This window comes from Coloeus monedula (assembly GCF_965178545.1).
Source record: "Coloeus monedula genome assembly, chromosome: 2".
Taxonomy (NCBI): Eukaryota; Metazoa; Chordata; class Aves; order Passeriformes; family Corvidae; genus Coloeus; species Coloeus monedula.
Genome location: NC_138782.1, coordinates 61789853 through 61805105, shown reverse-complemented (window position 1 = coordinate 61805105; position 15253 = coordinate 61789853). Strand labels below are relative to the sequence as shown.

Genomic DNA, 15253 nt, shown 5'->3' with positions numbered 1-15253 from the left:
TAGAATGTGAATATGTGCTTCCTTGGCATGTGCCATGTGGGGGTTCTCCAGCTCTTTTTCTGCTGGTCAGGCCATGTTTGGAGCTGGGTGACACTGGCACTGGTGACACAATTGGCCCCAAGGTATTATGGCAACTGTTGGTACCTGAGGACCTGGCCCACAAGCTGTCACCTTTGACACCTGACTTGCCAGTGTTGACACCAGGATCTTTGCACTCAGATACAATTCTGGTGTTTTTTCTCCAAGTGCTCATTCTCATCAGGGTCGTACGTTTCACTGACTGTTGTGGTGCAGTTGGCAGAGCGATGTGGCACAAGTCCTGTGGGAGTGCTTCCTGCTTTATGGGACACACAAGCAGGATGAGAAAGGGAGCAGCAGTACAAGGCATGTCTTTGTTTTTAAATGTTACCAGCGAAGGGCCCTCAGGCAGGCTGGCAGGACTCTGTGGGTGGGACTTTTTAAACATCCATGGATGCCAGTTTTGCCTTAGGAAGCAGAGCTGTGCTACTGCCACATTGACCTCATTCCCTTCTGCATTTACCTCTTTCTCTTCTGCCAGAAGACGACAGTTCTTCACTTGAATAATATCTATCTGCCTGGTGAGAAAAGAGGGCATGAGTTCTGAGGACAGAAAACTGTACAGTTCCTTGTAGAGAGGAACTGCAAGGATCTTTTCACATTGTTCAGAGGGCTGGGTTACCTCCCATGAAGGCCTTCTATTATCTTTCCAAGTGACACTCAATGCTTCCTTCATCACCAAAGAGTTCCTCTGTTCACATGCTGGGTCCACATGCATGGCTTTGGCTGCCCCTGAGAACCGTTGGCATTTGTCACACGTTGGCAATTGTTCCTGCTGCCTTTGAGGCAGAAATCCCAATTCTCACAAAAATATGGTTCAGTGATCAGAGATTAGCATCTGGAACTGACCAGGCCAGACAATGCTTTGAGCAGCTTGCTTGTCTTTTCGTCCCCACCCCTTCCTCCGTTGTGTTTTCATCCCTTTCTTTTTCAACTCTGTACAATTCCCCACCAGGCAGGGCCCTGGCATCCCTCCACCCCTGAGAGACTTGGACCGGAGGCGATGCAGGCCCAAGCTGTGTGAATTTTCTCTCTGTGGGGATCCTTCTTCTCCTCCATCCTGTTCCCTCAAGGTCACTTAGACAAGAAAGCAGGGGTGGTGCAACACCCCTCAGAGCCTCTGAAGGGACATGGCATTCTCTGAGCTGGCGCCAAGAGCTTGAAAACCAGATGCAGATGTGGTGTTGCCAGTAAGAGGGGCATGGGAGGAGAGCTGAGAGAGGAAAAGACCCGTTCCTCTCCCATTAGCACTATCCAAAGTCGTATGACACTCCCTGATACGCAGGACAGCCACAAAGCTGAACAGCTGCTTCAACTGAGAGGAAGTTTAGCTCCCAAGCGGGTGTGCTGCTTCTCCTATGGTGGCATGGCAGAACCAGTGTGTCATGGGGGCAGCAAGGACATAGGGAAGGAAAGGGGAAGGCAGCCCATTGTTCAGGACACTGACAGGGCCTTGGAGAGAGGATCTGGATGGGACATGGCTTTCCTGGCCCACATGGTTTTTAGTCACCTCTGTAATCCCACCACAAGATCAGCATCATCTCATCAAGAAACTACCTGGTATCACAGTAACATGTTTACCCTACGCACAGGGCAAAGGATGCAAATGTGTCAATCAGATCACCTCATACAGCACAGAGGACTTACCCAGACCTCAAAGTGAAGGCAACAGGCTGCACACCACTGTACTTCACATGTTTCCCTGCTGTGCCCCACTACTGACTGCCCTGGCTAGTTTAGCCTCAGAGAAGATTCACACTGGAGGGGAAGAGTGCACAACATCCTCCACCCCTGCCCCAGCACCCCCACTTCCTCCTCAGCTGAGGCTGCAGAAAAAACTACTGTATCAGATCTTCACCCATAATGATTATCTCTGAATGGGACTGTCCCACCCCAAAGGTATTTCCATCAGAGAATGAAGAAACTATGTCTCTGCAGATGAACAAATCAGAATTTACCTGTGATCTCTGAAGGTAAAATGCAGCTCTTCTGCAAAGCTGCTCTCTGGACAGTCATCCCAGCCTGTATTGCCACAAGGACCAACATGGGGGACTTTTCACTTCCCTTTGCTGAACTGCATGAGTTTCTTGACATTTCGTTTCTCCAGCCTGTAAAAGTCCCTCTGTTGAGCAGCTCTGCCCTCAGCACATAAACTGCTCCACAGCCCCAGTTTAGTGTCAGTGGCAAACTTGCTGACGGTGCACTCCATCCGTGCATTCCACTTTAAAGACCAAGTCTCCAAGCCATGTTCCACCAGTTTCAATACAAGCAGACATTGGGAGACCATGCCAAATGCTTTACAGAAGCCAATGACATTCCCTTTTCTCCCCTGTGCACAGAGGCAGTAATTTCAACAAAGAACATGATCAGGGTGGTCAGGCATGATTTGCTCTTGGTAACTCCACACTAGCTGCTAACCATCTTCAAAAAGGAACAACACATTCACATGCTTCAAGTCCCTTACAAAAAGCTGACACTTACTCCTGTCTCAAGGAGGACTTTTTGAAAACTAACAATTTGTCACTTAGATTAGTTGACACAGATGACCAGAAAGGATGAAATAGAAATGGAACCATGTATCATAGGTTTATTAGGGAAAAAAGTTATACTTCAAGACCATATATTTGGCACTGTACTGAAGCCAAAGAAAAATTAAAATGTTAAAACCCGAATCACCATGAAAAAGAAAATGCTCTTTTAATCACTTTAGCTCCCTTTTTTGCCCCCATGCAATTTAAAATAACTACAGGAAGCACCTCAAGAGGTGTTAGACCTACACTACATGTAAGCTGGAAAAAGAGAGATGGACCAGAGATTGGATCTGTCCCCCAGGTTACTGCTACTCTCCCAGGCTGCCAGAACAGCTGAGTCTTACTAACATGAGCAAAGGTTGTTGAGATGTTACCATAAAACGTTAAGACTATGAATGGTACTGAAGAAACCATTAATGGTTGCCCAGAAGGACTACAAAAATTCTACATTATTTCAAGCTTCCAGATGCCTTCTGAAAAATCATTATTATACCTCTCATTCATGTCAGTTTCTGCTATCTGGTCTGTTTGGAAGAGATGTCGGTAGTATTTAAAAAGAAGTGTATCCCAATTTGTCCCCATGGTCAAATGAGCCCCTGCTAGTTGACTCCTGTATTGGTGGCTTGGGCTTCTTTTCAGAGAGCAAATAAGTTAAAAGCAGTTTCTAATTTCCAAATTACTCACGCTATGCCTCTGCACAGTAACGGGAAAGATACCGACAAGGAATAAATAACATACAAAATAAGATGAGAATGGATTGACGGAAAGTTGCATTAAAACTTTTAAATAGTAAAGGACAGAAAGCTTAATTGATGCTGATGAACTGCTGTGTATGTGTTTTTTCTGGATGATACAGTGCTACTCTAACATGGATAGAGGGGGAGAATCCCATTGAATGTCCAGTCCAAAGGCTGCCAAGGAAGTGGGACACAAGTCTTTTATCAATAATTCAGATGTTACATCAACAGTACTCACAAGAAGAATACAGCTCTTTCCTTGGTTAATATATTGTGCATAGCAATATTTCAAAGAATTAACAGCACCTTTTACATAAAAATTCCAAACATATTTATCTAGTGAACAAGAAGATCTCAGCATCTCTAAGAAGTATTTCTGCAGATGTACAGTACTGTATTTATATAGATACAGATACAGATATATCTCAAAGTGAATTTACACTGTGACCTGGTGATTAGTCCAGCAGTGGGTGAACCCACAGGGTAAGTCTTCAGGAGAATATACTGCCTTTGGTGGGTGGCCAGTTACATGGCATGATTGCATAGGGGAGCCCCATCGGGCAGCAAAAGACAGTTTAGCATCCCATTAAGCAAGCACAGCATGCTTAGGTCGTTCCTGTAAGATATAATAAACTTCCAAATTTTCATGGCTAATGCAGTTCTAATTTTCACAGGTTGCACACATTGCAACCTTCTCTCTGTGCCTTAAAGACATAGAGGAGGAGGGTAGGACACCAAACTTATATCTTATCCCTGCTTCCAAGCAGAAATCAAGTAGCACCACAGATTTAGGCTGGTAAAGGGTGTCCATGTTTGTCTTCACGAGGGTTTCTTGAGCAGCTGGTCTTCACTGGTTTGCCCCATTTATCCTTTTTTTTTTTTCCTTTTCCAAATCAGTTGCTCACAGTCCTCTGGTAGAAATAATTCGAAAAGCATGGTCTACTTAAGACAGGAAAGCAGACTGCTACCATTTCCCTGGGATGGGCACACCACACTCATACCAGCCCACATAGTAGTAAGGTGTTGTGTATCCAATGCGTCCAAATGATACAGGCTCCTGGCGGTACTGGCGGTAATACCCTGTCAGGAGAAAAACAACCATTTGTATTCCAGAACAAAGACACATCAATTTAACAAAAGTAGCAGATGCAGTGAGAATCAATCCCACAGCACAAATGAAAATTTATAAACTGTCTGGCAGGGAGCTGTATCAAAAGGGTATTGGCTTGCCCTGGTATTTGGCTGAGATCTTTCTTGAATGATCTAACTCTGGTCCTTCATATTTCTTGTAGTTTTGATTGGTTTTACTGCTCAAAATCTCTTTAACTATTGTGTAATGCTGTGGTCTGCCAAAGAGCTTCTGCATTTCACTCAAAAAAGTAGGCATATTTCAGCTGTGTTTACGAAGTTTCTAAGTCAGTTTAAATATATGAAGGACTCTGGGGCAAAAAATACCATCAAATCATATTATCTCACAGGGCTTAATAGACTAAAAGTCAGCTTTTCACAAAACAAAAAGGTATCATTTCATGCAGTAAATACTGAGCTAAGCCCTCCCTTCCCCTTTTAATTCATCTGCAGAAAGAATGTGACTGCTTAAAGCATTAGAAGAGGTGCAGCATTCTTGTCCGCATAGCTCGTGCATTGGAACATCTGAAACACTCATGGCTTGTGCCAATAATAAAACTTTTGTGTGCTCTCTATCTCTGTCTCCCAGACCTAGTATATACACATCTGGATTAATCATCTGTCTTCTGAGCTAAGAAGTGCAGTACTTCACAGTGATACACAAATATCAATCACTATTTCAGTTTCTTCCTGGTAACGCCACCATGCAAAGAATATCAACACATAATTTAACCTGAAACCACTAAAGCTAACCGAGTAATTTAAAACAAGAGACTTACTGAAAAGATTGCCTGACTTCCATGATTGGTTTCATTTTGTGAAGCAAGCTGTCACCCTCTTGGTTATGTGAGGTGAGCAGTTTGCTCAGAGAACTCCTTCAAGGTAAGAATTTTCCCTCTGAGAGAGGTATCTACCAGGCCAGAATGAAAGTACTTACCTTAAGTCACTAGACATATTCCTTTGTGTTTTGCATTGAATGAACTAATAGAAATCGTTCACAAAAGCTGTATTTGCAAAGATGTTGCTGGCTCCTTTAGGCACATGGAAGAGGTTTTGCACCTCAATTCAATGAGGCAGGTCTTATCAATAAGAGAAAGGTTTCATAGACCTATACCATTTTTTTGTTTGCTTGATTTTGCATTTTGTTCCTGCATAGTATCTGCATGATATGCCCCTTTCTTTCTGTCGCTGTCTCTCTCTCTCTCTGCACCCACAAATCCTGTGGGTCTTGCATAATGTTCTCAGCTACTGCATCAGCTGGACTCCTTGGAGAGCTGCCAGCAGCTGTGGACAGAGCTCCACTCTGTGCTCTGCTCCTCACCCCTTAATCCCACAGATGGGATAACAGGTTCCTGGCCAGCATCCCACTCCCCCATTGCTGTACCTCGGATGGTGGGCAGGGCTTCAATGTATGACTGAGGTCCCGTTCTTCCATCCAGGTGTGAATCCACAAATTGGCAGTGGTCCTCACCCCTTCCCCAGCTATCCCCAATGCTGTAGAAGGTATCTGAAGAGGGATACAGACAGATTACTTAACTCAGCAATACTTATGTTTGGGATACTCTTTACTGCCAGGAAAGCAGTTGTGGAAGAAAACGGGAAGAATGTTACAGTGACATACACAGTATTACCAATGAACAAACAGTGACTGGAAAGAGGGAGAATGCTACCTTCACAGTATGGAAGCAGAAATTATGGAAAATAAATGGGTTACAGCTCAGTAAGGAGTAGTCCCCATTTTGCAAGTCCATGGGCAGTGTACTACAGGTGACAGGTGGAGAGAATTTCAACTGGATTAGTTGAAATATATCATGTGAAAGTAAAAAATGCTCAATATGTCAATGCTGTTAGCTTGACTTCAGTCTCAAATGAAAATTAAAAACTGTGGAGCTCTCTTTCTCTAACAGACATTCAAACACTCTATTGAAACTATACCAAGGCACTACAATAGTTATTAGCATAGCCTGAAAGGACATTGAGATAATCCCATTATCCCAGATCAACAATATGGAAAGTTTTCTTCATTATCTCTCAGCCAATGCACCCGTGTAAGAGTTACTGCTAATTCTTCTTGAGAGAAGGACTCCCATAGTGGTCACACAATTCTGCCACGCATGAAATGAAGAAAGCCAGAAGACAGGAGATGACAAGTAATCATGCAGCAGGAAATTAATCTTGGTGCCTACCTTTCAGGTCATCACTGAGGTAAATTTTGTACCTTAGGGAGTTGCAAAGAACCACTCCTACAAACTTGCGGTACCAAGTTCGTTTCACGTACTGCTTGCCAGCGCAGTCTGAGTAGGTGGGGTCATATTTAAAAGTGAAAGGGATCCAGATAGGCTCACCGCCTTGGAGGAAAAAATAAATCCCACAATAGGGACAGACTTTAACATTTAGTCCAAGCTTTGCAGAAGTTAATATCTAGTATGTTTTACAAGACATGCTGCAGCAGATTAATGCATGACTTTTTTATATTCAGAAATAGTACTTCAAGAAAAAATACTATTTAAAAATATCTTAGAGACTTCATTAAATCCCTCTTAGGCAGTAGACAATAATAACTGTTTAAATGATTAAAATACTATTTCATGTACTGAACCACAGCTTTAAGTACAGACTTAATTGTTTTAGTAAGATTTCTTCTCTACCTAGTATTACACACTTTCTTTTCTTAACACAGCTTGATCTTAGGTCTGACAGTGATTTGCATTTTAAGACTAAGTATAAAACATAACCCTTTTACAGAAGAACAGACGTTAAGAACTCCGTGGTGAACAACAGCCTGCGAAGTCTGTTCTTGCTATTTGGTTAAAAAGATCGTATCACAAATGTACTTTTCTGTTTTGTTTCCCCAGATTACATCAAAACAGATGAGTTTCCAATAACAGACAAGTGAAACCTTTCCTGGGGAACTCTGTTCAGAGCACTGCTGCAGAGAAGACTGCCTAACTGCATTGCAAAAGACTAAATATTGCTACTGGCTTACCTAAATGTTTGCTTTGTACTAGCCAAGACATTATAATTTATTTTGAAAATGCTGTTGTGTTAATGAATACAGAATGATACAAAAAGCTTCCAATGTGATAATTGGTATTTTTCTCTCTAGCTACAGCCCAAAGCCCTGTTTTTACTCTGCTATTTCCAGGTGGTTTACAAATGAGATTGAAAGTTTTTTCTGTTAGTCATTCTTCCTCTCACTAGGCACATGGACCAAATCCTGCAAACACTTCCACCAGCAATCACTGCTCAGAGACTTCAGAGGACACAAAGAAACCAGACTAGCAAGCACAACAAAACAGAGAAGGAAAGGCTATACTGGACACTGTTTTCATGAACAGTGTAGCAAAAAATCCAGAACCAACCATTTTAACTCCTTAGGAAAGCTGACAGAGCGTAATAACCACGAGGTCTTTTTTCCTGCATCTCTTCTGAGAGCATGTCCTGCCTGGGGTTACCCTACCAGTGTTCTTGTCAGCAAGGTTAGTCCCAGCACCAGGAAATCAGATTTTCTGATTAGGGGCTGAACTAGCTTATTGCAAATTTGGAAATACAAAGCAAGCTAAAGAGCTTTGTGGCATGTCATTCAGGTCAGTAATATATTCTTGACTTTTTAAGCATTTATAAGGGCATGATGATTTTTACAGATAAGCACCAGAACTAGGGAGAGAGAGAGAAACCTGATCATGCCATTCAAGCTATGCTAAGGCAACTGAAAGACACAGATACAGAAGTAACATAGTTTACTGCTTATTACCAAGCAATTAAAGCTGTTGTACCAGGGAAAAAGATGGGCCAAAATCAAGTGCTTATTCGAACATATCTTTACAAGGTTTCTTTCCAGGAAACAGAATAAGGGGTCTTAAGACAAAAAATGTTTTGTGAATTAGTCCCATGAATTACTACCTGTTCCTGTTTAAAACTGTACCTAAAACTGCATGTTTAAAAATGTTTCTCATTCCTGTATTCTAAATGTTTTGCACAGGCTTTATGCACTTCATGAATGAAACAACAGAGAAAGACATACCAGGTGGCCTGACAATGAGGAGAGGATTGTCTAGAAGAAAAAAACAAATAGAAAATTTAGTATTTTGTTCCAAACCTTGTTTTATAACATGAAACATACAGTCACTGATTGAACATTTTCAATAAGGCGCTTCATCCTATGATGGCATTCTTTATTGAATATTCCCATCAGCTCAAACCTTACACTTGCATTAGAAGAGTACTCTGAATTAGCAATTTCTTTCTCTTATGATCTATTCCATCACTGTAATTATACCACCGGGCCTTGCATTTAGCAACCTGTTTTTGTACTTGTGCCAGCTGCAAAGCCACTTTTAAGTGGCTTAAAAGATCAGTGCTGCAAACAAAACTTTAAATTTGGTGTATATAGCATGTTAAATAAAGCTCACAAAGAAGCTGATTTTAGATGGGAAAACTAGGCATTCAGGCCCATATACTGGCAGCAGGAAAACAATCTGCAAGATACAGCACAGAATCATGTAGTTGTTTAGGTTGGAAAAAGGTCTTTAAGATCACTGAGTCCACTGTCAACCCAGCACTGCCAAGTCCTCCACTAAATCATGCGCCTCAGTGCCACATCTACATGTCTTTTAAATACCTCCAGGGATGGAGACTCCACCACTTCCCTGGGCAGCCTGTTCCAAAGCTTGACAGCCCTTCTCTAGAAATGTTCCAGCACCTCAAAGTCTCCCTTGTAGTGAGGGGCCCAAAACTGAACACAGGACGTGAGGTGCAACCTCAGGAGTGCTGAGTACAGGGGCACAATCACTGCCCTGGTCCTGCTGGCCACACTATTGCTGATACAGACCAGGATGCCATCAGCCTTCTTGGCCACCTGGGCAATGTCAAATATTATGCCTGAATTAATACTTGAGCCTCTTATTCATTTAAGGAAAATCTGAATACATTATCCAGGACCACTGACTTATCTTGCATTTTTGCCTCCCTTCTGTGATGATTTACTTCCACAGTTCTTAGTGGAGCTTCTGAAGTGAGCACTACAGAGTGAAGGCAAATGAGCAAAGGCAGACACTACAAAAACCCCATGTCATTAAAAGGGCAAAATTTGCAAGAAACAACAAGACCTTTCACTCAAGTAAAGACTGAAAAATTTGTCCTTTATTATTCAGTGGAGTCGGTGGCCTCTGGCTTGATGGAAGTAGAAGAAACAGGAGAAAAATAGCTCATTTAACCTACTATCTTTAGAAGGGGGTGTTGCTCTTGATTGTACTTTTAGCCTTGTGAAAGAGCAGCATGACTTGTCAAAAAAAAAAAGAACAGAGAACTTTGCGCCTGTCTGATGGAACTATTGCTTTCTGTATTTCTTCCAGAGACAACTGCTTCCAACTGTTTAGCTGTTCACAATTAGGAAACTAATTTACTAAATTTTTGGTCAATCTATCAAAGACATTTAACCTTCCCATTGCTTCTGTATTGTTGAACATTAGTAGTCCTTTGTATTTGAAATTCAACTTCCTGTTTCCCCGGAACTGACTTTAACATTACTTACATTTTCATAGTGGCATTAGGAATGCTTATTATTTTCCTATCTTAACTGAAAACAAATAATTAAAGTAAAAGTACCCATAATCTGAAAGCAGCAAGTCCAGAATAATCGCTGTTATTGGCATGCTGGTTTCAGTCTTTGCCCTGCCACATCTGTTATTACGAGTTTTGAGATGAAAATAAAAAGCAAACCATACCAGATTCTGTGATAAATGAGACGGAAGAGCTAACAGGTCCATAACCAAAGGGATTCTTTGCTTGGACTTTAAAATAATACCTGAAACAAGAAGAGAAGGGAAATAATATTAAAACAGGTTCCAGTGCAATGGCTAAATTATAAATAATGCTAAAGCAGGGTAAGAATCAAAGCAGAATTCCACTGAGTGTCCTTTGCATTAAATGGAGTTGGATACTGAGCCAGAGTATGAGCTGGCTGTTACAGACAAACATCTCCTTTTTGCAATTGCTCCCATGCATATTTTTGGAACACTTATTTATGTATCATCCCCCTCCCAAAAACCACATACAACGACATCCATTCTGTATGAAACAACTAATAGCAAAAGACTAAAATAAAAAGTTGCAAGGAAATCGAATTTAGATCTCAGGAACAGTTTTAAACCTGATTAACTCCTAGGAAAGCAGTGGTGTAAACTGCAAACTGAAATTGGATCAGATTTATATGAGATTAGAAGCTAAGCTTTTAACCTTTCTGTAAAAACTCCAGCAGCATTAAGATCACAATACTTGAGTAATAGAAGAAAGCATCACATGATGCCTTATTGATTTCCCCAAAGTATTTAAATCACATGCTTAACTCAAAGCACATGACTCACCCCTAGAACTCCATTCTTTGCTCAACAGAAGCAAACTTATCCTTACCCTTAGAGAAGAACACATTTAAGTACATTTTTAGTTCATTTCCAAATACAGTGATTTTTAGCTGATGCCTACCCTGACAATTTTTCCCGGATTAATGTTTTCTTCTTTTCCTTTTAAATTTGTAGCAGCCCAACAGAAACCAACTAGAATGAAAGATTACTTAAAAATTTCCAGCACAGAATTTTTAAAATTCCCTAGTTTAGGTTTTCCTTTCTTGCCTGCTTGCTCAACTTCATTCTTGTAAAGAAATTAATCAAAAAATTAAAAATTGCTGTACCTCTGTAATATCCACATAGCATGTGGATCTTGATTTAGCCTCTCATCCAAAAGCAGACATCTCCAAAACTCTACGCACATAACACGGCAAGCAACTACTTGCATGGATGGCTGCCACCAAGCACTGGATTACCTCACATGACAGTGCCCCATCTGAATGGCATGCCTGATGTATCACAGCTGATGAAAGGGAGTCTGCCCCATCAAAAACATCAGGCTGCTCTTCCTGGTGAAGCTCTCCCCATCCTGCACAAAAGCCTGCCAGTGCTGCTTCATTTGCATGGGCCATGCTGAGCTGAGACTTAATGCTCATGCTTTACCAGGCAGCAGGGAAATTCAACAGAAGCCTGTTGCAAGAACTTCGCTGGTTTTAGTCTGCCACTCATATTTATCATGTGCACTTTCCTGCACCATCAGCTGTATCTGTTCCTCTCAGACTTAACCACATAGCAGGGCACGGAAGGCCTCTCTACCCTAAGCATAGCTAAGCACACATGAAAATACTGACAAGAATAAACCAGAGAGGACATGGTTGACCCAGCCCTTTGGCAAAGGTGATTTTTTTTTTCTTTCATTAAAAGGAGTATGTTTTGTCAATTAAGGTGAATTGCTTTGCCTTAAAATCAAACTGATCTTTATGAAAAGGCTGGAAAGATGTGCAAATAGTATTCTTCTTTGCCCGAAGGGTGGTAGTCACATGAACACTGGGTTTTGCCAAGAAGCAAGGTGGTTATCTCCAGGGTATGGGCCAGGGCATCTTGTTTACTCCTTAAAAATTACAGGTAGGTTGTCTAGGTGAACTCAATGTGCAAGCTACCAGAATTGAAATATTCTGGACTTCATCCATGGCAACAGATTTACCTTGTAGGTGTGTCGGACGTGGAGCACATGCATGGTCAGACCCTCTGTGGGACATGTTCCCATGTCTGCACAAGGGGCATGTCCCCTGTCCCCGCTGTGTCCTGCAGCTGACACCAGAAACCTACTTCACTCCTGCTTTCTGCAGCTAGTTCTGCCTTTAATTAAGGAGTATATGATGCTCACAGCTTGTTTTAAAAGACACATACGCTGTGGCAGAAAGAAAACACACTAAATGGCAGAATTTAGCAAGACTGTGCTTTTTGCTCATGTCCAGAGTAATCCTTTTGTTGGCAGAAAAATTTGCCTGTTTTTAACTATTGACCTGGATTTTTTCTATAAAAGAGTGTTTAGCATGTCTGGGGAAAGTGGAGAGGGAAGGCAAAAAGCCTCCCATGTGCTCCTCCACTTCTGGCCAATGCTGTGATGGGGCACCTGCATCCATCCACACCTCCCTCACTAGCACTTTTGTCACCTGGATCAAGACAGGGGCGAGCAGCACGAGCCTGTCCATAGGGATGGGACACAAGGCAGCAATTCCTCACTCTGGTTACCAAAAGAGCTGCAACACAGCACCAAGCTTAACTGACTCAGCTCAGGGTTTGCTGTAACCGCTTCAGAAGAGCAGGAGAAAGATGTTTTCCAGCCCACACCTTTTTCATAATGCTTCAAAGCACAGTGGAAAGTGTGGGTACCTGACTTCCCACTGCCTCCGAAGAAGTATAATCAGATACCACCTTTCAACACAGTGGCACTGAGTAACCCTTTTAATACACATGTATTCATGGTAGCCTCAAAGCATTCCCATCAGACATATGAGCGAGATGACCCCCCTCGAAACAGCAGAGAGAACACCCCAAGAATCTTGTGCAGCTAGTTAAGTGGGGAAAAGCATGCAGTTTTGTACCCAATGCATAATGCAGGAACTGATTAGCTATGCAATCAGGACAACTGAGCATTCAGCTGTCCTGTTACGTACATAGAAGCCCATCTAGGACATACAATGGTTCATGTTGCCTGCCTGTCTAAAAAAACAAACCAGTGATGAAGTCATGAGTACATTTTTCTTTGCTAAATTGGAAAATTGATTCCTAAGCCTTTATATACACAAGAAGCCTCTCATTGTACCAGAAAGAGAGCCAGATCTCATGACTTGCTGACCTGTGATTTAAACATAGACAATGCTATGACTACTGTATTAAGAATGTCAATAAAATAATGTAGTCAGGATATACTTCTTTCTCAGACATGCCAAATAAAAAAAGAAATTGCCAAAGCCATTCTAGATCCAGGAATCTGACATTTTCATTAGTCAGAATCCTTCAGCTGATGAATTTGCCAGGAAATCTCAAATCAGTATAACTCAACTGGTTTTCATCACATAAATACATGAACAAAATTTGCAATATATAATTTGATTTACACTTTGCTTAGGCAGAACCATATGAATTGTTACCATTAGGCACAGAAGAATCACAACAGATGCAGTATCATTTGTTGTTCATTTTCAATACAGACAACAAAAAGGCTTTTCCTCCTAAGAATAAACTTCCTTCGAGATTTTATATACCAATTCTAGTGAACTGTAACAGAGCACTGAATATATAATACATTTTTTCATTAAGGCTACATGACTAATCATTCAACATGCCTGTCATTAGGAGCAAAATTATTCTTTGATTTAATTCAAGGTGTCTCCCTTCTGTTGGAATTAAATAGCTGTCACTCACAGCACAAAGTGAGATAATCACTCAGCGTAATAATTAGGGAAGCAACTTTTTTAAAAAAATTAGTTAGATGCAAATTCCTTTTTCCAGAATTTCCAAAGGCATGCCTGCATGGATCCTGAGCCCTGCATTCCGTCCAGTGGCAGGCTGAGATGGCAGGATGCACCCCCATGGCAAGGGCTAAAATCCTCCTCCTACAACTACACCATCCCTCCATATGAAAAATGTGCAAATCAGTGTTTGCAGGTTCACAGGTTAATGCAAAGTGTCTTCCTCCATCTAAAACGGCCCAGCACTACATCCCTGTTCAATATTTACAACAAATTTTATAATAAGACATTGGAGCCAAGCTTGAAGAGGACCTTCCTACAGAGCTGGCGTGAGGTAGGTATGTGCCACACAGGTCTACCACTTGCACAGGACAACGGTTTCATGGACATTTTAGCTCTTTTGTGTGGCCCTCGTGGCACACAAGCCAGCTGTGGTTGATGCTGCTTGTTGTACAGACCGTGGCTTTGTTTTAATGGAGATGTAGAAAGGAAACAAATTTTTGGTGCATCTGGCTCCCTGAAACAGAAGATCCAGGCTCTGTTTGCAATTTTAAGTCCTGAGTAAATGTTTGAGAACCTCCTATGAAATACTCTGTACAACACTGGAATTGGTAGCAGGCACTGTGGGATCAAAATATCCCCAGATGGAACAAAACCCAAGTGGACAGAGAGAAAGATTTCAGGAGACCTGGAGATATGATTGTGAAGGACAGTGTTTTAAATCATGAGACTATCTAGTTACTCCCATCAGGCACTGAGACAGATTTCCTAAAAAAGGCAGGAAAAAGCCTAACCATACCTAGGAAGGGGACTGAAATATTTATGGCAAGGATTATAATGTTTCTGAGTGCAGAAGACTGGATGTAGTGGTTGAGCAGATGCTGTTCAGCCCTTTGCATCATCTTCTGTGACAGCTGGGAATTAAGGTTAGGGAAGGGACCTTGTCAAAACTACTGGTTTAAAGATTTAATATGGTTTAAAGTAGTTTAGTGTTTACAATCACGTGGCACAAGGAAGCAGCTCCTGTGCCCACTGAATCTGATTAGAGTTTCACTAATGGAAAAACTTCCACTTCTCAAATGGAGGTCAGACCAGGCCTCAGAAGAAAACTTATGACACGGATTAAACACAGATTTCCGTTTTGTTTGTAAAACCTAAACACCAGGCAAATGTTTTCCAGGAGAGCTTGAAATCTTCTCTGGTGCTGACTTCAGCCAAGATGCCAACCTGTTTCTCATACACTGCCCATGCTGCAAGATTGCACCACCTATAACCCCTCATGGGACACCCAGCAGCCAATAGCATCTGCTTAGAGTAAATCCGACTTATCAGACGGAGTAATTTTAATGCAGTCCCTCTGTAGCTGTTTACTTTCCCCCCCAGTCGCCACAAATTATTCCAGTATCATGTGAAGCATGCATTCTCGTTCTGCCATTTCAGTCAGATTTTTTGCAAGA

The 15253-nt window shown here is 41.7% G+C and overlaps 1 protein-coding gene across 1 annotated transcript in view; it reads right to left on the bottom strand.

The window, feature by feature from the left end:
* Positions 1-4310: 4310 nt before the first annotated feature.
* The window catches only part of FNDC1 (fibronectin type III domain containing 1), a gene marked incomplete at its 3' end in the record, with an annotated part of 62029 nt that continues 51086 nt past the window's right edge, over positions 4311-15253 (bottom strand). Inside the window, exons 16-20 of the mRNA XM_082277129.1 lie at positions 10201-10280; positions 8499-8528; positions 6661-6822; positions 5859-5981; positions 4311-4426 (exon numbers count right to left, since the gene is read on the bottom strand). Coding sequence (XP_082133255.1) covers positions 4311-4426; positions 5859-5981; positions 6661-6822; positions 8499-8528; positions 10201-10280 — 511 coding nt within the window. The remainder of the gene's footprint in view (positions 4427-5858; positions 5982-6660; positions 6823-8498; positions 8529-10200; positions 10281-15253) is intronic.